This window comes from Schistocerca nitens, chromosome 4 (assembly GCF_023898315.1).
Source record: "Schistocerca nitens isolate TAMUIC-IGC-003100 chromosome 4, iqSchNite1.1, whole genome shotgun sequence".
In the NCBI taxonomy this organism is placed as follows: domain Eukaryota; kingdom Metazoa; phylum Arthropoda; class Insecta; order Orthoptera; family Acrididae; genus Schistocerca; species Schistocerca nitens.
In genome coordinates, this window is record NC_064617.1 from 149,132,758 (window position 1) to 149,156,338 (window position 23,581).

Genomic DNA, 23,581 nt, shown 5'->3' on the forward strand with positions numbered 1-23,581 from the left:
AGCTTTTGAAATGTGGTGCTATAGAAGAATGCTGAAGATTAGATGGGTAGATCACATATCTAATGAGGAGGTATTGAATAGAATTGGGGAGAAGAGGAGTTTGTGGCACAACTTGACGAAAAGAAGGGACCGGTTGGTAGGACATGTTCTGAGGCATCAAGGGATCACAAATTTAGCATTGGAGGGCAGTGTGGAGAGTAAAAATCGTAGAGGGAGACCAAGAGATGAATACACTAAGCAGATTCAGAAGGATGTAGGTTGCAGTACGTACTGGGAGATGATGAAACTTGCACAGGATAGGGTAGCATGGAGAGCTGCATCAAACCAGTCTCAGGACTGAAGATAACAACAACAACAACAACAACAACAACAACAACAACAGTCTCCGGGACTGAGGATGAGTGTGAAGCATTACGACCAGCTGCTTTTGGGCTCTTTAGCCTCTGGCAGGTGTCGTCTTTCCCACTAGAAGAAATCTGGGAGAAGAGTGATGCAAGGGACCCCTTACTAGCAAGAGGAGCCAAAGAAGCCTTATGCTTCTCTGGCTCAGAAGTGGGGACTGAAATTCCCGATGATTGGGGGGGGTGTTGCTCCCGAAGTAGGTGGTGCGGGAGCAACAGGGAGGGAAGTGCCCTCACCAATACGGGGGCAGGTGTAGTCTTTCGGTTCTGAGAGGTGACCTGGGTTGGTGGAGCTGATGGTGCCAGAACTGTTGTAGCAGCGGCATAAGATGATGTCATATGCACAGGATGCATGCGTTAAAATTTTCTCTTAGCTTCAGTGTAGTTCAGTCGGTCCAGGGTCTTGTACTCCATGATTTTCCTTTCTTTCTGGAGAATCCTGCAGTCAGGCGAGCAAGGCGAATTGTGCTCTCTGCAGTTGACACAGATGGGAGGCGGGGTATATGGAGTATTGGGGTTGTGATGGGGGTCCGCAATCTCGGCATGTGGCGCTGGAAGTACAGCGGGAAAACATATGGCCGAACTTCCAGCACTTAAAGCACCGCATCGGGAGAGGGATATAGGGCTTTACATCACACTGGTAGATCATCACCTTGAGCTTCTCGGGAAATGTATCACCCTCAAAGGCCAAGATGAAGGCACCGGTGGCAACCTGATTATCCTTCTGACCCCAGTGGACACGCCGGATGAAATGTACACCTTGCAGCTCTAAATTGGCACGCAGCTCATCGTCAGACTGCAAAAGAGGGTCTCTGTGAAATATGATACCCCGGACCATACTTAAGCTCTTGTGGGGCATCATGGTTTTGATCAAGACTGACCCAGATATCATTTTGGACAAGCCCTCCACCTCCCTGAACTTGTCCTCTAAATGCTCAACAAAAAATTGAGGCTTCATCATCATGACAGATTCCCCATCAGCTCTCGAACATAAAAGGTACTGGGGCGAATAAGATCCACTGCCATCCTTAGCCTGACATTCCTCCCATGGTGTGGCCAGGGAGAGGAACGATTTGGGGTCATACTTCTGTGCACTGAATTGAGCTTGTGATTGCTTAGAGACTTTGGTGTTTCACCACCAGCAAGAGATGATGGACTAAGCTTCATCACATGTCATCTGCCCTGATGCCACCCACTCTGACCAGGGTCCCTCCCCACGACTGCCACCCAGCCGCAGCAAAGGCCACCTGGCAGGATGGCCATTGCTGGGAGTCCAGATGCACCAGGTGGATGGCATACGTGGGGAGTTAATGGCGCAGGCAACAGTAGAGCAGTTCCTGTGTGGTCAGGAGGCTACAACCAACAGGGTATATGGCGGCCTCACCACAACGGTCTGGCTACCGTGCTGGATATCAGGTGCAAAGAAGTCCATGGTCATTGTCGACGCAGAAATCGACACTGAATAGTGCATGGTGGAAAACGCACCCAGGAAGGTGTCCTCGCCCAAGAGATGGAGAATGGGCAGGACTGCAATGCAACAATGAGAAAGTGGGCTAAAGATCTCAATGCACGATGGACACGATGCACCTTGTAAGGTGCCCTTCCCCAATTGGCTCGCTCTTCGGGAAAATTTTGAAGAATTGAGGTCAAACCCTACAGGGGACCATCGCACAAAGGTTGAAATGTGTGAAACTCCTTTTACTCGCCTCATACAACAGGTAGGAATATCTTGGGCCTATTCTAAGCCCCGGACCCACAAGGGGGAAGGACACAAGACAGAAGGGGTTGGAGAGTACAAAAAAAGAATACTGTAATCACTTAGCCTACCATGGCATGTTGTCTTCGTGCATCTGTTGTGGATATTACAGCTAACAGATGATATATAATCTTTACCCAGTGAGAGTGTGTGAGAATTAGTCTCCTTTGGTCATGGCAGTCTGAAGCTGAACTTGTTAGTGGAGGTTACATGTACACATGGTTGCATTGTCCAAGGATCTTTCCATAGTCGTTGTCAGTTTGTATTCCCACTTGCTGCCACGAAGGACATTGAAAGTGTGACAGAGTCCCATGCATTATGAAATATGATCTTTAAAGATGAAGAAATTCTGAGCTTTGTCTTTATACAGAATCAGCAAACTATGAAAACACAACATAAAAATGGTATACATACTGAACAAGAAATTCAGTGAACGGCTTGACTGACCATTGTCAAACATTTGTTTTGAGAAACCTTCAGGATGCACAAGCATAAAAAAAAAGGTGATAGCACGCGCTAAGCAGATGTTGGATACCTGTCATACAAAGGTTGACAACTGTAAGTAACAAGTGCGAAGGTACACTAAAATGACCCTGGGCAACGCCATGATGGGGAGGTATAACATCTGCATGCCTGCTCAACTTCAGTCCACCAAGAGCAATGGGAAATAATTCTTTGAGAATGATAGCCACTCCTATTGGAAAATATCTGGTTATTAAACAGCTGTCAGACAAAGAACTCAAAACGGACACCTCCATGTAATATGGCAAATAACATGTGAACCTTTGATGAAATACAGAAAAACAAAGTTTATGTGTGCCATGCAGCAGAAGATACAGACACAAACAAAATTTCATAAACATTAACTATTGGAGAAAGAAGTTCCTTATCTGGTAAGGTTTAGAGCTTGATTAGTACAGTCTTCCAGGAGCTACAATTGAAGGAGATGACATGACAGGGTGAGGAATAAGTTTGCAATGAAATGCTGTTTATAACGACAAAGTAATAATCAGAACATCAGAAATAAGGGAATACAAAGTTAAAAACAGAACCACAGAGAAAGGTGATGTGAAACTATCTTAGGTGGTGTGCAGAGAATAGTGGGTAGGATAGATTTAATTTCAGTGTATACTTCACAAGTGATATATTCCTTTGCACTTTGGAGAACATATGTATAGGGAATTATAGTTTGAAATTATGTGAATGAAGGATATGTTGTATGAAGAATTCCCACCTGTGCAATTCAGAACTTGGGAAAGATCCAGACGGCACAGACTGTGAAGCAGTCATTAAAGTGAAGCATGTTGGGTGCCATGTTAAGCAACTGGGTGGCCCAGTTGTCTCTTGGTCACAGTTCAATAGTGGCCATTTATGCAGACTAGCAGCTTGTTAGTAGCCATCACCACATAGAATGCAGCACAGTGGTTGTAGCTAAGTTTGCAAATCACATGGCTGCTTTAGTACCTGCACAGGCATGACAGTGGAATCATCACATGAATGTAATTACACCAGCTGACGGCAGGTCAATTTCAAGGCAGGGAACCGAATCCCAGAAGAGGGAATGAATCTCAATGTGCAGATCAGTCTGCAGGAGAGCTGACTGTCATACATTAAGTAGAGAATGGACATGGAGGAAGATACAAAATGTGACCATCTGGAACAACTAATGACTGAGCACATGGAACTGGAGCATTTTGCAAGGCAAAGGCTCAGTCTATGGCCACTGATACCAGTGTTAGACCTGCCAGCCCAGGCCTATTGCCAATGGCAGGTAAACAACTGGGTCAGTACCTCTTCCCATGCCACGCATCACACAACACCCTCTGTGACAGCGTTATGTACTATTCTGGTGCAACATCCATGCCAGCTCCTCTGCATCCATCTTTATGTCCTTTGGTGGGAGTAAAAAGCTGCTTTCACAGGTGGTTCTGCCATTGGTAGGATAGGAGATGTCAGTGACAGGACTAGAGTAGTGGTATTGGGAGGAAGTATGGGATAGGTCATGCATCTGAGTCTAAAGTAGGATATGAGCCAAAAGAGAAAGGGATGAGAACAGAGATAGAGTATGGGCACTGGTTGGATGGGCAGTAGAATACTATTGTGGGAGGTGTGAGGAGGCCATTTATACTTTCTGGACAGGATGAGAGGTAGTTGAAACCCTGGCAGGGAATGTGATTCAGTTGCTCTGGTCTTGTGTATTAACACACAAGACAAATGCTCATTTGTAGCCGGATTGTAGGTATGAGAGGGGATGGTAGGTGACTGGTGAGACAAGGCATGGTTCTGGACGAGATTGGGAGAGTAATTTTGGCCTGTTAAGGCCTCAGTGAGACTGAGTATATTTGGAGAAGAACTGCTAGTCACTACATGTGATGACCATGGGTGACTAAGTTGTACTGAAGGGACTTCTTGGTGTGTAATGGGTCCTAGCTGTCGAAGTGGGGGTATTATTGGTGGTTGGTATGTCTGATGTAGACAGAGGTATTGCTGTAGATATCTCTGAGCTGGAGGTTGACACTGAGGAGGTGGCTTGCTGAGCTGAGGAGGGCCAGGAGAAGTGAATGGGAGAGAAGCTGTTGAGGTTCTCGATGAATGTGGCTAGCTTTTCCTCATCTGCTGTCCAGATCATGATGTCATCAGTGAATCTGAAGCAAGTGAGTGGTTTGGGATTTTGGATGGTTAGTAAGGGTTTCTCTAGATGGCCCATGAACAGGATAGCATATGATGGTGCCATGTGAGTGCCCTTGCTGCACCATGGATTTGTCTGTAGGTGATTCTTTCAAAGCCGAGTTAATTATGGGTGAGGGCATAGTTGGTTAAGGCAACCAGGTCAGAGATTGTAAGTTTGGCATCAGTCAGCCACTCAGAAAGGTAGCATTTAATTGCAGCAAAGCCATGGGCCTTGGAGATGTTAGTGTAGAGCAGATGGCATCAACAGTGATGAGCACAGCACCAAACGGTAAAGATCACGGTAAAGAACAGGGACTGCTGAGAGTCGGTGGAGGACATGGTTGGTGTCTTTTATATAGGAAGGTAGGTTACAAGTAATATGCTGAAGTTGTTAGTCCACAAGGGTAGAGACTCTCTCTGTGGGGGCACAGTAACTAGCCACAAGGGGATGTCCTAGATGTTTGTGTTTATGAACGTTATTTCTTGAAGCCTGTTGAAAGTAGGAGTGCAGGGACTGGTGGGGTTGAGGAGAAGAATAGACTCAGGGGAGAGGTTCTATGATGGAGTCAAGGATTTCAGGAAGGAGTAGAGATCCAACTGGACTTCTGGAATGGGGTCAATGTGGCAGGGCTTGTAGGTGGATGTATCTGACAGCTGGTGGAGTCCCTCCACCAGATATTTGCTGCACTTCAGAATCACATTCGAGGAGACTTTCTCAGCAGGTAGGATTATAAGGTCAGGATCAGTTTTTAGATGGTAGATTGTAGTTCTTTCTGCATATGTGAGGTTGGTTTCCTTGTAAAGGGATTTGGGGAATGGTGATGAGGCAATGTTTGAAGTTACAAAATTCTGGAAAGTTAATGGGGTGACTTTGCTGCAGTGTGGGTGTATCACAGTTGGATGGAGGAGTAAAGTGTGTCAGGCAGGAGTCAATAATGGTTTTGGATTGACTGATTGGTAGGATTAGTAGTAGAAAAGTGTTGTCATTGTAGGGACTGGAAGAAGGAGAGGAGGTCTTTAAGTGTCCCACCATGATGGAATTTGGGAATGGGGCAAAAGGTAAGGCTTTTGGAAAGGACTGATACTTCTGTGAGACTGAGGCTTTTAAAGGACAGATTCATTGCTGTGTTCTAAGTCTGTTTAGGTTCTGGGTTCTATAGGATGTTGGGAGGGAGTTTCTGAGGATGTGGTAAATCTAGTGGGTCTGCAAGGTAGGATTTGGTGGCCATTGGGGGTGCAGTGGAGATTTGAAGGAGTCTCCTGTAGCGGTGGAGCATTGTTACACAAAGAGGGTTGTATGAGGTGAGCAATCTATCATTTCCATATCGTTATTATTCTATCCTGGACTTTCCATTCTTTTAAAATATTCTGTATTTGATAAGACTAGTAATTCCATAAAAAAGAAAAAGTAACTGCAACTGTAATCCACATGAACCATGGACCTTGCTGTCGGCAGGGGTGGTTGGCATGTCTCAGCGATAACAGATAGTCGTACCATAGGTGCAACCTATCTGTATCGCTGAGACACGCAAGCAACACCATCAACGGCAAGGTCCATGGTATCTGTTGAGAGGTCAGACAAACATGTGGTTCCTGAAGAGGGGCAGCGGCCTTTTCAGCAGTTGCAGGGGCAAAAGTCTGGATGACTAACTGGTCTGGTCTTGTAACATTACCAAAATGGCACTGCTGTGTTGGTACTGTGAACAGCTGAAAGCAAGGGGAAACTACAGCCATAATTTTTCTCTTAGGGTATACAGCTCTACTGTATGGCATCCTCTTCAGTAAAATAATCCTCCATTCAGATCTCTCAGTGGGGCTGCTCAGGAGGATGTTGTCATCAGGAGAAATAAGACTGGCATTCTATGCATCAGAGCATGGAATTTTAGATCCCTTAATCAGGCAAATATGTTAGAAAATTTAAAAAGGGAAATGGATTGGTTGAAGTTGGACACAATAGGAATTAGTGAAGTTCGGTGGCAGCAGGAACAGGACTTCTGGTCAGGTGAATACAGGGTTATAAATACAAAATCAAATAGGGCTAGTGCAGGAGTAAGTTCAATAATGAATAAGAAAATAGGTATGTGGATAAGCTACTGTGAACAGCATGGTGAACACATTATTGTAGCAAGAAAGTCACAAAGACCACACCCACCACAGTAGTAAAAGAGTATATGCCAACTAGTTCCACAGGTGATGGAGAGATTGAAGAAATGTATTACGAGATAAAATAAATCATTCAGATAGTTAAGGAAGACGAAAACTTAATAGTGATGTGGAACTGGAATTTGATAGCAGGAAAAGGAAGAGAAGGAAAAATAGTAAGTAAATATGGACTGGAGGAAAGGAATGAAAGAGGAAACTGCCTGGTAGACCTTTGCACAGAGCATTATTTAATCATCCTTAACACTTGGCTTAAGAATCATAAAAGAAGTTTGTATACATGCAAGAGGTCTTGGGATGTCAGAAAGTTTCAGATTGATTATATAATGGAAAGACAGATTTAGAAAACAGGTTTAAATTGTAAAAAAATTCCAGGGGCAAAAGAGGACTCTGACCACAATTTATTGTTCATGAACTGTAGATTAAAACTGCAGAAATTAGAAAAAGGTAGGAAATCAAGGAGATGGGACCTGGATAAGTTGTGTGTGTGTGTGTGTGTGTGTGTGTGTGTGTGTGTGTGTGTGTGTGTGTGTGTGTGTGTTTGGATCTGATGGGCACCCAACAGCGAGGTTGTCAGCGCCCTTACACTTATGAAAACAAACAAATGTGGAGATGAACTAAAAGTGTTGTACACGCATGCACTCGAAATGACCACACAGACACACTGTATTGCATGCACTCTCACATGCACTAATACCAATTAGGAGGGAAGAGAGCTAATTAACAAATTCAAACAGAGAGAAAACAAAACACAGAAGAACTAAAAGAAAAGCACAGCGAAATGGGGCTGGCTGACCACCTACAAAAAATTAGGGTGAGCCAGCCATCCTCTGACACATTAAGAACATCTCCTTAAAATCTTGTTAAAAACACTGGACAATTCACAAAACTTTAAAACCCTAACCACATTCGTTTGACCATTACATAAAACAGACGGCAAATCTGCTGCAGTCTGCTGATTGGCACATAAAATGCAGTCCAATAAAATGTGGCGCACCATGATCTGCACGCCAGTAGCACCATACACTGGAGGGTCCTCTTGCTGGAATAAGAATTCTTGTGTCATACAGCTGTGGCCTATGCGAAGGTGAGTAAGAAGGACCTTGTCCCGCCGACATGGCTGGAAGGAGGTACTCCACACCCAAGTTGTGAGTTTAATGACGATGAGCTTGTTATCAATCACTGCCAGCCTGTCATCTTCCCACTGACACATGACTTTGTACCTCAACAGTGAAATGATAGTATGCAGGGGGATAGCACACCGAAATACTAGAGGATCAGGACACGCCTCCTTGTCTGCTTGATCTGCCCTTACAATCCCCACAATTCCAATGTGCCCAGGTACCCAGCAGAAAAACACCTCTTTCCCCAGTCATTGTAGTTGTAAGAGGGCATTCTGGATATTCTGGGTTACTGTATCTTCTGGGTACAAACACTGGAAAGAATAAAGGGCACTCAGAGAATCTGAGCAGACAAGAAATCTAACACTGGGAGAACATCTCATCTGCTCCAGTGCTCACAAGATCACGTATAATTCTGTGTTGAAGATGGTAAATTCTGAAGGCAGTAGGAACTTGAGGACACAATCTGGGAAAACGACAGAGCAACCAACAAAGTCCCCATGCTTTGACCCATTCATAAAAACAACTACATGGCCATGGTACTTAGATTAAATATCAGAGAATATCACATTAAAAATGGAAGCAGGAGTGCTATCTCTCCTGTACTGCACCAAATCTAAAATCACTCTGGGTCTCTCCAGTAACCAGGGCAGCGGACAGCTAAAACCATGGATTTAGGGTCATACTGGTTCCACACCGAGTGACTCCAGTACATGCTGTATGCGGATCCCAAATGGCATCATGGCTTGTAGACAGTTGGTAAAAAGGTGTTCCAGAGGTGGACAAGGAACAGCATGGTGTGCGGGCGAAGTTGTAGATGCAAGGAACTTACACGTCTGATGCACCATGAGGAGCTGGATGGTAAGTGGCAGTTCCCCAGCCTCAGCACAGATGCTAGGTATGGGACTGGTCTGACAAGCACCCGTGGCCAGCCAAATCCCCTCATGATGGACAACGTCAATGATACACAAGTAAGAGGGTCTTGCTGACCCATAGACCCTGCAACCATAGTCCAGCCACAAACGCACAAAAGCCGGATAAAACTGAAGGAGATGCGCACTGTCCACTCCCCAAGACCAGTGGCTAAGACACTTCTTGATGATGTTCAGTGCCTTCAGGGTTCTGGCTTTCAGGTCTCACAGGTGTGGTAACCACGACAACTGGGAGTCAAAAATTAGGCCCAGAAACTGCACTGTGCCTCTAAAATATAGGATGGTGTCCCCCATATTCAAGGCAGGCAAATTAAAAAGACGACGAGAATGATTAAAATGAACACACACACACACACTTATCTGCAGAAAACTGGAAATCCATCTTTGCAGCCCACTCCTCTAACCTCTACACCAGAAGTTGCAACTAATGGTTTGCCGTTGCAACACTGGAGGAGGAACAGAAAACAGCAAAATCGTCTACAAATAAGGAGCACTGTACAGGACTCCTAACTGTAGATGCGATACTGTTGATGGCTATGGCAAAGAGAGAAACACTTAATACACTGCCTTGAGGAACACCATTCTCCCGCTCAAATTGAGCAGACAGCATCACCAACTTGGATCCTAGAAAACCACTGAGACAGGAAAGACCATATGAAGATGGGGAGGTGGCCACGAAAGCCCCAGTGATGCAGTTGTGTGAGAATAGACTGTCTCCAAGTATCATCGCATGCCTTACTTATATTGAAGAATATGCCGATAAAGTGATGCTTACAGAGGAAAGCCTGCTGAATAGCTGCCTCTAGGAGGGTCATATTGTCGACAGTGGACTGAAATCTTTGGAATCCACACAGAGAATGACTAAGGAGTTGCCTGGTCTCTAACAACCAGACCAGATGATGGTTAATCGTTCACTCCAGGGTCTTTCCTACACATCTCATTAAGACAACACTCTGATAACTTCTGAGATGTGCAGTCCTTTTCTGGTTTGAGGAGGGAGATCAGAATCACCTCCCTCCACGAGTTGAGGAAGTTGCCTGTCTACCATATTAGATTAAAGCATTCAAGGAGACTTTTCTTTGATGCCGCTGGCAAATGTCGAAGCACGCAGTACCGGATGTGGTCATGACTGAGTGCAGTGTCAATGATTTTATTCAGTGCCGATTCGAGCTCCCACAGGGAGAAATGGGAGTTGTAGGCTTCAGAACTGTTGGACCTGAACTCCAACTTTTTCGCCTCTACAGTTGCACTAGAGTGTCGAAACGCCGGATCCTGGCTTGCACTGGCAGTAGTTTGTGCAAAACGTTTGGCCAGCATCCGAACAATGTCTCTGGGTGTTGTTTGGAAGCACCCCTGTTTCAACACTGCTGCTATCGGTAAACGGCCGTGTTTATCGGGTATCCTCCTGATGGCTTCCCATACTTTTATAGAAGAAGTGGAAAGACTGATGGAATCCAGGAACACTTGGCATGACATTTTCTTACTATCCCTAATGATGCGTTGAGCCTTGGCCCTCGTGACTCGAAAGGCCCTAAGGTTGCCTGCTGTCGGTTGGCATTTAAAATGTTGAAGAGCCACACGCCTTTCCCGGATCGCGGAACGACACTCATCTGTACACCAAGGTACTGGTCGCCTCCTAAGATGACTGTTGGATGGAGAGGTCAGCAGCACGATGGATCACTTGTGTGATGTGGCCCACCCATCCTTGGACGCTGTAACAGTGTTCAAACACAGCCAGCTGGCTGAAAAGCGTCCAGTTAGCTGAAAAGCGTCCAGTTAGCTCTGCTGACCATCCAGTTCGGGGGCTTAACTTCAGGTGGTGAGCCATTTAGTAGGTGAAGGCAGATTGGGAAGTGGTCACTGGAATGAAGGTTGTCAGTGACCTCCCACTGAACAGAGTCAGTGAGGGCGGGAGAACAGAAAGAGAGGATGATGGCTGAGAATGACCCAGTAGCAGTAAACAAATATGTGTGTGTACCCATGTTGAGGATGCACAACAGCTCGTGAGACATCATGAGATCCTCCAAAATCCGACCCTGAGGGCAAGTATTGGTTGAGCCCCACAGGACATGATGGGCACTGACGTCTTCCAGGATTAGGAATGGTCACAGAGTGGTGCAATAATATCCATGAGAGCCTCAGACTCTAGTGAATCTTGCAGAGGTAAATACAGTGAGCAAACGGTGATCCTTCAACACACGTGAATTTGAACTGCATGTCAGTAGCCAAGGGGAAAGCAGAGGAGTGGTGCACATTAGTGACTAACACTGTAACACCCTCCCTTGGCCCTTTCCCCTGATAGGTCATCCTTGCGGTATAGCGTGTATCCCTGTTGCACAGGGACATCTGTATCTTTAAAATGCATTTCTTGTAACACAAGACACGCCCGTGCTAGGAGTTTCAGTTCCTCCACATGAGTCCTGAACCAATTCATGTTCCACTGCAGTATGTCATTGGTGTGGTTTCAATTTACCCCTATCTTTGCACTGGGGAGGTGAAGCACTTGAAGAGCAAGAGGGAGAGGGGGGCTACCTGGAGCCAAGGCATCTTTGTGTTCTTCAGCAAAAACAGGCAGTCTGGGCTCCAGACTGCATAGTCCCAGGGCAGTTGATGCAGATCACCGGAGACAGGCAGTCAGTCCAAGTGTCATGAGTGGCTTTTCTACATTTCCTGCAGATCTCTCCACCTCCAAAGCTCATGGTTGTATGGCCGAAACACAGGCATTTACAGCACCGCATAGGGTTTGGAATGTAAGGCCGAACATTAAGTCGAAGAAACCCTGTCATAAGATGTTCAGGCAGTGTTAGAGGATTGAATGTGACAATGAAAGTGGCAGTCTTTTCAAATGCTCCCTGATTCCTGCACATTCATTGCTCCACATCGACTATTCCCTGGGATGCCCATTCTTGCTTCAGTTCTGCTATGTCTATGTCCGTGATATCTTGGCACGTGACAATGCCCTTATTGGAGTTTAGAGAGGTGTGCATCTCAACAATGATACCTGCTTTGACCTGTTAGTTTCGACCAACAATGAGCCATTACACATTCATTTTATAAATTTTAATGTTTCAGCAAGGCCTTCCAAACCCTTATAGATGTAAAAGGGGGACACTTTTTCAAATGTCCCCTCCTTCCTCTTTATCACCAGGAACACATTGTTATTAATGACTACATGAGCCCTGTTACTGCAGTCCAAAGTGTTCTTAGTATCAGGAGGACTAGCCTCTCTCATTCATGGGTGTGAATACTCCCATGAGCAGGTATGGAAATAAGGCTCCACTCAGACAGGGCCCCGCATGCCTGAGTAAGCCTCGTACAACTGAGGTGCGGCAGGTTCCCCAGAGGTTGCTCACTAATAACTGTTCCACCTCAACAGCCATGCATCCCATCACCGCACAGCAAACCTTGAGATTGAGAAGTTTTTTATAGAGGTTTATCACATCCTCACGGTCTTGGTGGTCTAGCCAAGACCCTCGTTCCCTGAGACACAAGACATTCCACCGACATGCCATGCAGTGGTTGCTGATGCATGCCCAGAGCTTAAGGTGACAGGGGATTGGTAATGTTTACCAGTCCCCAGCTCAGGAACCCCAGGGTCACCAAGCCCATACCCAGCAAATCAATGCTGAGCCCCTGAGGGCTGGATAAGTTGAAACAACCAGAGATTGCTGGTAGTTTCAGAGGAAGCATTTGACAGTGGTTGCCTAAAACAGGGGAAAGGAATACAGTAGATGATGAATCGGTAGCTTTAAGAGATGAAATAGTGAAGGCAGCAGAGGATCAAATAGACAAAAAGACAGGGCCCAGTAGAAGTCCTTGGACCTCGCAGGAGATATTGAATTTAATTGACAGGGCCCAGTAGAAATCCTTGGGCCTCACAGGAGATATTGAATTTAATTGATTAAAGGAGAAAATATAAAAATGCAGCAAATGAACCAGGAAAAAGTGAAAACAAACATTTCAAAAATCAGAGTGACAGCAAGTGCAAAAAGGCTAAGCAGGATGGCTAGAGGACAGATGTAAAGATTTAGAAGCATATTTCATTAGGGGAAAGATAGCAACCCCCTACAGGAAAGAGGCCTTTGGGGAAAAGAGGAGCTGCTGTATGAATATCAACAGCTCATATAGGAAACCAGTCCTAAACAGAGAAGGGAAAGCTGAAAGGTGGAAGGAGTATATCGAGGATCTATACAAGAGAGATATGTTTGAAAGCAATATTATAGGAAGGAAGAGGATGTAGATGTAAACGAGCTGGGAGACATGATACTGTGAGAAGAATTTGACTGAGCTCTGAAAGACCTAAGTCGAAACGAGGCGCTGAGAGGAGACGATATTCCACCAGAATTGCTGATAGCCTTGGGAGAGCCAGCCTTGACAAAACTTACCATCTGGTATGCAAGATGTATGAGACAAGCAAAATACCCTCAGCCTTCAAGAAAGATTTAATAATTACAATTCCAAAGTAAACAGTTGCTGATAGGTGTGAAAATTACCAAACTATCAGTTTAATAAGTCATGGTTGTAAAATACTAACATGAAATACTTAAAAAAGAATGGAAAAACTGATAGAAGTTGATCTTGGGGAAGATCAGTTTGGATTCCAAAGAAATGTAGGAAAATGTTAAGCAATACTGGCCCTCCAACTTATCTTAGAATATAGGTTGAGGAAAATCAAACCTACATTTACAGCACTTGTAGACTTCTGAGAAGCTTTTGACAATGTTGACTGGAATACTCTCTTTGAAATTTTGAATGTAGCAGAGGTAAAATACAGGGAGAAAAAGGCTATTTACAACTTGTACAGAAACCAGATGGCAGTAATAAGAGTCAAGGGGCATGAAAGGCAAGCAACGGTTGAAAAGGGAGCGAGGCAGGGTTGTAGCCTATCCCAGATGTTATTAAATCTGTACATTGAACAAGTAGTAAAGGAAACCAAAGAAAAATTTGGAGTAGGAATTAAAGTTCAGGGAAAAATAAATAAAAACTTCGAGGTTAGCCGATGACATTGTAATTCTGTCAGAGGCAGCAAAGGACTTGCAAGAGCAGCTGAATGGAATGGACATTGTTTTGAAAGGAAGATATAAGATGAACACAAGAAAAGCAAAACATGGATAATGGAATATAGTTGAATTAAATCAGGTAATGCTGAAAGACTTAGATTATGAAAAGAGATACTTAAAGTAGTAAATGAGTTTTAGTTTTTGGGCAGCAAAATAACTGATGATGGCCAAAGTAGACAGATTGTAAAATGTAGAATGGTAATGGCAAGATTGGGGTGGGGAGGCTTGCGTGCCTCAGCGATACAGATAGCCGTACTGTAGGTGCAACCACAACGGAGGGGTATCTGTTGAGAGGCCAGACAAATGCGTGGTTCCTGAAGAGGGGCAGCAGCCTTTTCAGTAGTTGCAGGGCAACAGTCTGGATGATTGACTGATCTGGCCTTGTAACATTAACAAAAACGGCCTTGCTGTGCTGGTACTGCGAACGGTTGAAAGCAAGGGGAAACTACAGCCATAATTTTTCCCGAGGGCATGCAGCTTTACTGCATGGTTAATGATGACTGCGTCCTCTTGGGTAAAATATTCCGGAGGTAAAATAGTCCCCCATTCGGATCTCCGGGCGGGGACTACTCAACAGGACGTCGTTATCAGGAGAAAGAAAACTGGCTTTCTACGGATCAGAGCGTGGAATGTCAGATCCCTTAATTGGGCAGGTAGGTTAGAAAATTTAAAAAGGAAAATGGATAAGTTAAAGTTAGATATAGTGGGAATTAGCGAAGTTCGGTGGCAGGAGGAACAAGACTTTTGGTCAGGCGAATACAGGGTTATAAATACAAAGTCAAATAGGGGTAATGCAGGAGTAGGTTTAATAATGAATAAAAAATAGGAATGCGGGTAAGCTACTGCAAACAGCATAGTGAACGCATTACTGTGGCCAAGATAGACACGAAGCCCATGCCTACTACAGTAGTACAAGTTTATATGCCAACTAGCTCTGCAGATGAAGAAATTGAAGAAATGTATGATGAAATAAAAGAAATTATTCAGATAGTGAAGGGAGACGAAAATTTAATAGTAATGGGTGACTGGAATTCGGTAGTAGGAAAAGGGAGAAAAGGAAACCTAGTAGGTGAATATGGATTGGGGCTAAGAAATGAAAGAGGAAGCCATCTGGTAGAATTTTGCACAGAGCACAACTTAATCATTGCTAACACTTGGTTCAAGAATCATAAAAGAAGGTTGTATACATGAAAGAACCCTGGAGATACTAAAATGTTTCAGATAGATTATATAATGGTAAGACAGATTTAGGAACCAGGTTTTGAATTGTAAGACATTTCCAGGGGCAGATGTGGACTCTGACCATAATCTATCGGTTATGAACTGTAGATTAAAACTGAAGAAACTGCAAAAAGGTGGGAATTTAAGGAGATGGGACCTGGATAAACTGACTAAACCAGAGGTTTTACAGAGTTTCCGGGAGAGCGTAAGGGAACAAATGGCAGGAATTGGGGAAAGAAATACAGTAGAAGAAGAATGGGTAGCTTTGAGGGATGAAGTAGTGAAGGCAGCAGAGGATCAAGTAGGTAAAAAGACGAGGGCTAGTAGAAATCCTTGGGTAACAGAAGAAATATTGAATTTAATTGACGAAAGGAGATAATATAAAAATGCAGTAAATGAAGCAGGCAAAAAGGAATACAAACGTCTCAAAAACGAGATCGACAGGAAGTGCAAAATGGATAAGCAGGGATGGTTTGAGGATAAATGTAAGGATGTAGAGGCTTATCTCACGAGGGGTAAGATAGATACTGCCTACAGGAAAATTAAAGAGACCTTTGGAGAAAAGAGAACCACTTGTATGAATGTCAAGAGCTCAGATGGAAACCCAGTTCTAAGCAAAGAAGGGAAAGCAGAAAGGTTGAAGGAGTATATAGAGGGTCTATACAAGGGCGATGTACTTGAGGACAATATTATGGAAATGGAAGAGGATGTAGATGAAGATGAAATGGGAGATATGATACTGCATGAAAAGTTTGACAGAGCACTGAAATACCAAAGTCGAAACAAGGCCCCGGGAGTAGACAACATTCCATTAGAACTACTGACGGCCTTGGGAGAGCCAGTCCTGACAAAACTCTACCATCTGGTGAGCAAGATGTATGAGACTGGCAAAATACCCTCAGACTTCAAGAAGAATATAATAATTCCAATCCCAAAGAAAGCAGGTGTTGACAGATGTGAAAATTACCGAACTATCAGTTTAATAAGTCACGGCTGCAAAATACTAACGCGAATTCTTTACAGACGAATGGAAAAACTAGTAGAAGCCGACCTTGGGGAAGATCAGTTTGGATTCTGTAGAAATATTGGAACACGTGAGGCAATACTGACCCTACGGCTTTTGACAATGTTGACTGGAACACTCGCTTTCAAATTCTGAAGGTGGCAGGGGGAAAATACAGGGAGCGAAAGGCTATTTACAATTTGTATAGAAACCAGATGGCAGTTATAAGAGTTGAGGGGCATGAAAGGGAAGCAGTGGTTGGGAAGGGAGTGAGACAGGGTTGTAGCCTCTCCCCGATGTTATTCAATTTGTATATTGAGCAAGCAGTGAAGGAAACAAAAGAAAAATTCGGAGTAGGTATTAAAATCCATGGAGGAGAAATAAAAACTTTGAGGTTCGCCGATGACATTGTAATTCTGTCAGAGACAGCAAAGGACTTGGAAGAACTGTTGAACGGAATGGATAGTGTCTTGAAGGGAGGATATATGATAAACATCAACAAAATCAAAACAAGGATAATGGGATGTAGTCGAATTAAGTCGAGTGATGTTGAGGGTATTAGATTAGGAAATGAGACACTTAAAGTAGTAAAGGAGTTTTGCTATTCTGGGAGCAAAATAGCTGATGATGGTCGAAGTAGAGAATATATAAAATGTAGACTGGCAATGGCAAGGAAAGCGTTTCTGAAGAAGAGAAATTTGTTAACATCGAGTATTGATTTAAGTGTCAGGAAGTCGTTTCTGAAAGTATTTGTATGGAGTGTAGCCATGTAAGGAAGTGAAACATGGACGATAAATAGTTTAGACAAGAAGAGAATAGAAGCTTTCGAAATGTGGTACTACAGAAGATTGCTGAAGATTAGATGGGTAGATCACATAACTAATGAGGAGGTGTTGAATAGGATTAGGGAGAAGAGAAGTTTGTGGCACAACTTGACTAGAAGAAGGGATCAGTTGTAGGACATGTTCTGAGGCATCAAGGGATCACCAATTTGGTATTGGAGGGCAGCATGGAGGGTAAAAATCGTAGAGGGAGACCAAGAGATGAATACACCAAGCAGATTCAAAAGGATGTAGGTTGCAGTAGGTACTGGGAGATGAAGAAGCTTGTGCAGGATAGAGTAGCATGGAGAGCTGCATCAAACCAGTCTCAGGACTGAAGACCACAACAACAACAACAACAACAACAACGTTTTCCTGCTCTAGAACTTATTGCAAGAATCATGATCTAATTATGTGAACATTTTAACTAAATTTTTTACTTGATTTTTGTCTATATTTTGGGCAAGACCCTTACAATATACACATAGGTTTGTGAATACACCAATACCCAAGAGAATGGAACAAGAGATGAGTATGAAATAGTGCACCAATGAAGCTCATTTAATGAAAATTGTCAGACAAAGATGAAATCTAAGAGCAAATGAAATTATTTTTTATCACTGTCAAAGAGCACAATATGAAAATGTCTGACAAAGTAACTAACCATAACCATGTAGTATACTACAAAGGTCAATTCAACCATGAACTGAATCACAGACAGACTTTTAAAGAATCTGCATAGTCAGTATATGAAGTCATGCCATTTAGTATATGGATTGGCCAGTGTTGAGATACAGAGAAATAGAATTGTGATGGAATTTTTGAGCATAAGGAAGGCTCAGAAAGAATGCAAGAGACTGTCCCATGAAGGGATCTTCTCACCATTCATTAGTCTTGCACTAGAACAGTTTCATTGGTATCCACCATGCTGAAACCTGTAGTACCATCACTGAATAGACTTTGGATGACAACACAATAATCAGACACTTTGCAGAATAAGATCACCTTTCTTATTCATAAATTCTCACACTCTCTTTCTGCGTCCATATTTCCATTAGCATCCCAGTTCCCTTACGATGCATCTTTTTTACATTAGATTGAAAGTACAGGATTTGTGCAGAAAGTAATGCGTCACATAATAATCATTATTATTTTTTAAATTTATTGATTGGATAGGTTCAACAACTTGAAGTTTTTCAAAGTATGGCCTTTCTACATCAGCACACTTTTGCCAGTGTGATTTCCATTCATCATTAGCTTTCTGGAACTCCTCAGTTGGTATGCTCTCTAGGGAAATTGTGTACATAGCTTGTACATTGTCCACTGACTCAAGATGCTTTGCTTTGAGGTTCCTTCTCAGTTGAGGAAATGAAAAAAAGTCCGCTGATGCCAGGTTGGGACTGTAGGGTGGCTGTGGCATTATTGTCACACTGGTCTGGCTGAGGTAGGCGATGACAACAAAGGTGGTGCGGCCCAGCACGTTATCACAGTGAAGTCTCCACGAAGCGCAGAGCTCCTTTCAGATATGGGCAACCACATGATTAAGTCTCTGGAGCACATCCTTGTAAAATTGAGCACTGACAGTCTTGCCAGGGGGTATGAACTCATGGTGTGCTATCCCCTCTGCATCAAAAAACAGCATGGATTTCACCTGTGACTTGCTCATGTGATGCTTTTCCTGGCACAGCGATGACATCATGTGCCATTCTGCAGTCTTCCTCCTTGACTCTGGAGTGTACTGAAAGACCCATGACTCATCCACAGTGATCGCACTGTCCAGGGAATTGGTATCATCTTCCCAGAGTTGCTCAAGTTCTTCACATATTTCCGTTAGGTGTCGATTCTGCACGTTGGTCAAAACTCTGGGCCCATGTTTTGCATACATCTTCCGCAAGGCTAAGTCTTCTGATACAGTTTCATGAACAACCATTTTTGGCAAGTTCATTACTTACAACATTAAGTGAACATTCATTCAACAATTTGAATTCAGTAACTCGTGCACGTGAGTCATTGTTGATGGGTGTCCAGTGCAGGCCTTGTCAGTGACCTACCCCCATCTTCACTAAACATATTTATGTCACCCATTCTGGAAAGACAACCCCTAATGACATCCTTAAGCATTTCAAAAGTTTCCACTGGTGTCTTGCTGAGCTTCATGCAAAACTTTATCACATAGCAGTTTTCTACATCATGAGTTTGACACAACCACTATACAGAGGTTCACAGAAGAAGCCATTCTAATCTTCTAGGGTGTGGAGGTAACTGAGTGACCTACCACTGGGAAGTTAAGGGTCCCCCACACCCTCATAAACTGGTCCGACTACTCTGCGATGTATAGTCCCATCGCACAAAAATGTGACATTACTTTCTGGACACACCTTGTATATTAAGTACCTAATAAAAAAAATTGTTTTAACATCAATATGAAGAGTAGATTTCTGATAACTCATTACATCTACATTTGGAATAATAGACACACATAAAATATGAAATAAAAAAGAAATAACTAAATCTGAATGGTAGTTCTGAGTACTATTGTACACACTTACACATATTAAGGGTCTTGGAGCTTCCAGAAACATTCTGTCTTATGTTCTTTCCGACAGCCATAGATCCAAAGTAGCCTAAGTGAGTTACAAGAAAATTTCTGACCAAACAGTCACCTACATCAGAAGCTCCAGGAAGTACACTAATCGCTCCTTCAGGAAGCCTAAAAAGAGATATTAAAGAATGTAGTGAAGTAACATATAGAAAAGCTGGCATGTTGTACAAAAGAAATTATTTGCAAACAGCCACAGATACCACTTACCCTGCTTTAACACATATGTCAACAAAAACAAATGCTAATAATGGATGGTGTTGTGAGGGCTTCAAGCACACAGTACCCCCAACAGCCAGAACAGGAGCTATAAGCCAAGCTAGTCCCGATAATGGGCATGCTGCTGAAGTTACTACTGCTGCAGTACCTGTGATTTGTAATAGAGCATAATTATACTATCTTTAGCAAGTAAAATGTAAAATATGTGCAGTCAGTAAAATATCTATATTATTAAATGGCTAAAATGGCCACCCAGTCCTAGTAACAGTCTACCTATCTAATGATTTACAGGGACCAAAAAACAACAAATTTAAAAATTTAAAATGCTTTCATAATCTACTTATGAAGAAGTATAATCTTATACTCGAGGTTTAATACAATAAGTCAATTTAGAAACCATGTATCTACATCTACATCTACAGGGTGTGCCATATAAAAACAGCCCACCGTATGCAATGATAATGTTACAGTGCATGCACATGCATCAGTAATAATGGAAAACTAGAAACACTGTCCAAACAATCATGCAGAAACTAACCATTTCCTTTAATGTTTTTGTTTTGTTTGTTTTGTTCGTTTCAGAGCACAAAAACAACTAGGGTCATACATGCCCATGTCAAAACTGTAGAACATGAAGACAAAGAGAGGAGTTAAAAACAGCTACATGTCAATCCTATTCGATGGAAGAGAAGACAGCTAAAAACAGGGACATGGAGAAAGGTCTATAAAATACGCCATAGAGAAACAGAGGTCCAGACCTAAAAATTAAATGGCCTTCGCCATGTTGCTATGATGAACAAAAAGTAAAATGCAGTCAACAGGTCACATATCATTTGCTAAAATGGCCAATAACTCAGATGACAAACACAAACAAGAACATAACTTGTTAAAAAAAAAGAGCATTCCTTCAGAAACTGGTGGATGGTCAAGAGTTGAGTCCAATGTGCATAAAGTGATGGGGTGAGCACCATTTAACAAATGGCGATGGCTAAAAAGACATTGCCCAATATGCAATCTAGTTAAAATGACCTCCTCACGGTGAGAGGGCCAAGAGGAGGCTGTCCAAGAGCTGTCTGAGAGTTGTCAGTGTACACCAAGGTACTATTTTGAAGTTCCATGCGAAAGTCAGGAAACTGAAGGTGATAGAGCGAGGCTGGAGTAGTGTCCTTAGGAAGCAAATGAAGGCCAAGGTGAATGCGAGCCACCACATAAATTCAAGGTAGCTTATGCATACAGACTCTCAACTGGGCTACTGTAAGAGGCATCAGTGGCCAAATGGATGCCACAATGATGGATAGTACCGAGACAGCATAAGAGGGTCAGACCTGCAGATTCATAAGTGAAACACCTGTAATCTAGTTTTGAATGAACTGGTACAAATGGTGGAGGGTTGTTCAATCTGCCCTCCAGGAAGTACCATTGAGGACACATAGGACATTGAGGAACTGCATACAGCAGGCTGCCAGTAAGACATGTGGGAGGACCAAGAAAATTTCCTATCGGGCAAGAGCCCCAGGAATTTTGTAGTTTCAATGAATGGCAGAGCAACAGGCCCAAGATGTAAAGACAATGGAAGAAACCAACTACACCAGCAGAAATTCATACATACAGTTTTGTCAGTGGAAAAATGAAATCCATTGTTGATGCTCCATGAGTAAAGATGATAAAGACATTGCTGAAGATGCCACTCAATGAAACAAGTCCATGGATAACTGCAGTGGATGGCAAAATCATCAATGAAAAGGGAGCCAGAGATGCATGGCAGGAGACACGCCATTATAGGGTTAATGGCAATAGCAAAGAGGACAATGCTCAGAACGGAACCCTGAGGTCAGTGGCGGATACATATGGGGGCGCACCCCCCACCCCCCACTCCCCACTCCCCTTCCCTCCATGCAGGGCCGCCTGGAATGCGACCCGTGTCGACCCCACCAGTCAGCAGCCTACATGCTACTCGTTCATTTCTTTCACCAGTTGCCCGACTGAATCAAGTTATCGAGTAGTTGTAAATGTGTATAATCAGTTTAAATAAAACTTTCTTAAGCTTTGCATGTGACTTGATTATTTTTTATTATGGTAAAAGTAAAGGTAGGTCAAGATATCTTCGGCGCACCCCTCCTTGAGGTTTTTCTATATCCGCCACTGCCTGAGGCACACTGTTTTTGTGAATAAAGGTGTCTGACAAGGCAGAACTCACATGTACATTGAAAACTCAATCCTGTAAAAATTCCTGAAGGAAACAAGGCATGTGGCCTCTGAACCACACATCTAGAGGGTACAGAGGATACCAGTCCTCCAGCAGATGGCGTAGGCTTCCTCCAAATCGAAAACCACAGCCACAGTCTCGGATCTGCAGAAAACCATTCTTGACATGGGTGGACACAGTGACGAGGTAGTCAACTTCAGAATGGCATGCTCGAAAGCTACACTACGCATTGTTTAGTAAACTGTGAGACCCAAAGCACCATACCAGCTGGGCATGAATCATATGTTCCATCACCTTGCAAACACAGCTGGTGAAAGAAATGGGACACTAGCTAGAAGGAAGGTGTTTCTCCTTATCAAGTTTCAGTAAGGGTACCACAGTGGCTTCATGCCAGCATCTGGGAAATGTGCCCTCTGCCCAGATGCTGTTGTATGTATGTATGTATGTATGTATGTATGTATGTGTGAAGCAGAAAGTGCTTGCCCATGAGAGAAAGGTGCTGCAACATCTGGATGTGAACATCATCTGGCCCCGAGGCAGAGAATCAGGATGAAGTGAGAGCATGATTTAGCTGCCTCATAGTAATGGCGGCATTTTAGCACTCATGGTTATGAGAAGAGAAGGGAATTTCCCATGCCTCCTCTGCTTGTTTCCGATGGAGGAAGGCAGGGTGATAGTGGAAGGAGCTTGAAATGTCCGCAAAATGGTGGCCCAAGGTGTTGGAGATAGCAATAGGTTCCACTATGACATTGTCTGCTACTGTCAGGTCGGAAATTTGGGAATGGATCTTGGTCCCAAAAAGCCATCACAGGTTGGCCTACACAATGGAAGAGGGAATGGAACTGTTAAAAGAACTAGTAAATGAAATCCAGCTAGCTTTTACACTATCCCGAAGAACATGACAACACTGTGCACACAACTGTTTATAATGAATGCAGTTTTCCATTGTAGGATGACAGTTAAAAATGTGGACAGCATGTCTCCATGTGTAAATTGCGTCGCAGCATGGCTCAGTCCACCAAGAGGCCAGGACATGGCATGGTAAAGAGGAAGTTTGAGGAATGGAAAATTCTATGGTAGTAAGGATAACATTTGTAAGATATTCTACATGGTCATCATAAATGGGGAAATGTTGTTTGTCGAAGGTTGCCAGGTAGGAGTAAAGCCTCCAGTCGGCCTTAGTAAGCTGCCATTTGGGTGTGCACATAGGTGGGGTAGGAGTCAGCAAATCGATAGCACACAGGAAATGGTTGCTCGAGTATGTGTCAGATATAGTGGACCACTCGAGGCAATGGGCAAGCTGAGCAGTGCAGAAGGATAAGTCCACATGGGAATATGTGTGCATGATGTCTGAAAGGAACATGGGTACTCCTTTGTTAAGGCAGAGGAAGTTAAGTTGATTGTGAAGGTCG

General features: G+C 43.5%; 1 protein-coding gene across 1 annotated transcript in view; it reads right to left on the reverse strand.

The window, feature by feature from the left end:
• Window positions 1-23,581, reverse strand: part of LOC126252791 (putative aldehyde dehydrogenase DhaS) — a 196,872-nt gene that overhangs the window by 77,969 nt on the left and 95,322 nt on the right. The window contains exons 4-5 of the mRNA XM_049953727.1: window positions 19,955-20,111; window positions 19,695-19,855 (exon numbers count right to left, since the gene is read on the reverse strand). Coding sequence (XP_049809684.1) covers window positions 19,695-19,855; window positions 19,955-20,111 — 318 coding nt within the window. The remainder of the gene's footprint in view (window positions 1-19,694; window positions 19,856-19,954; window positions 20,112-23,581) is intronic.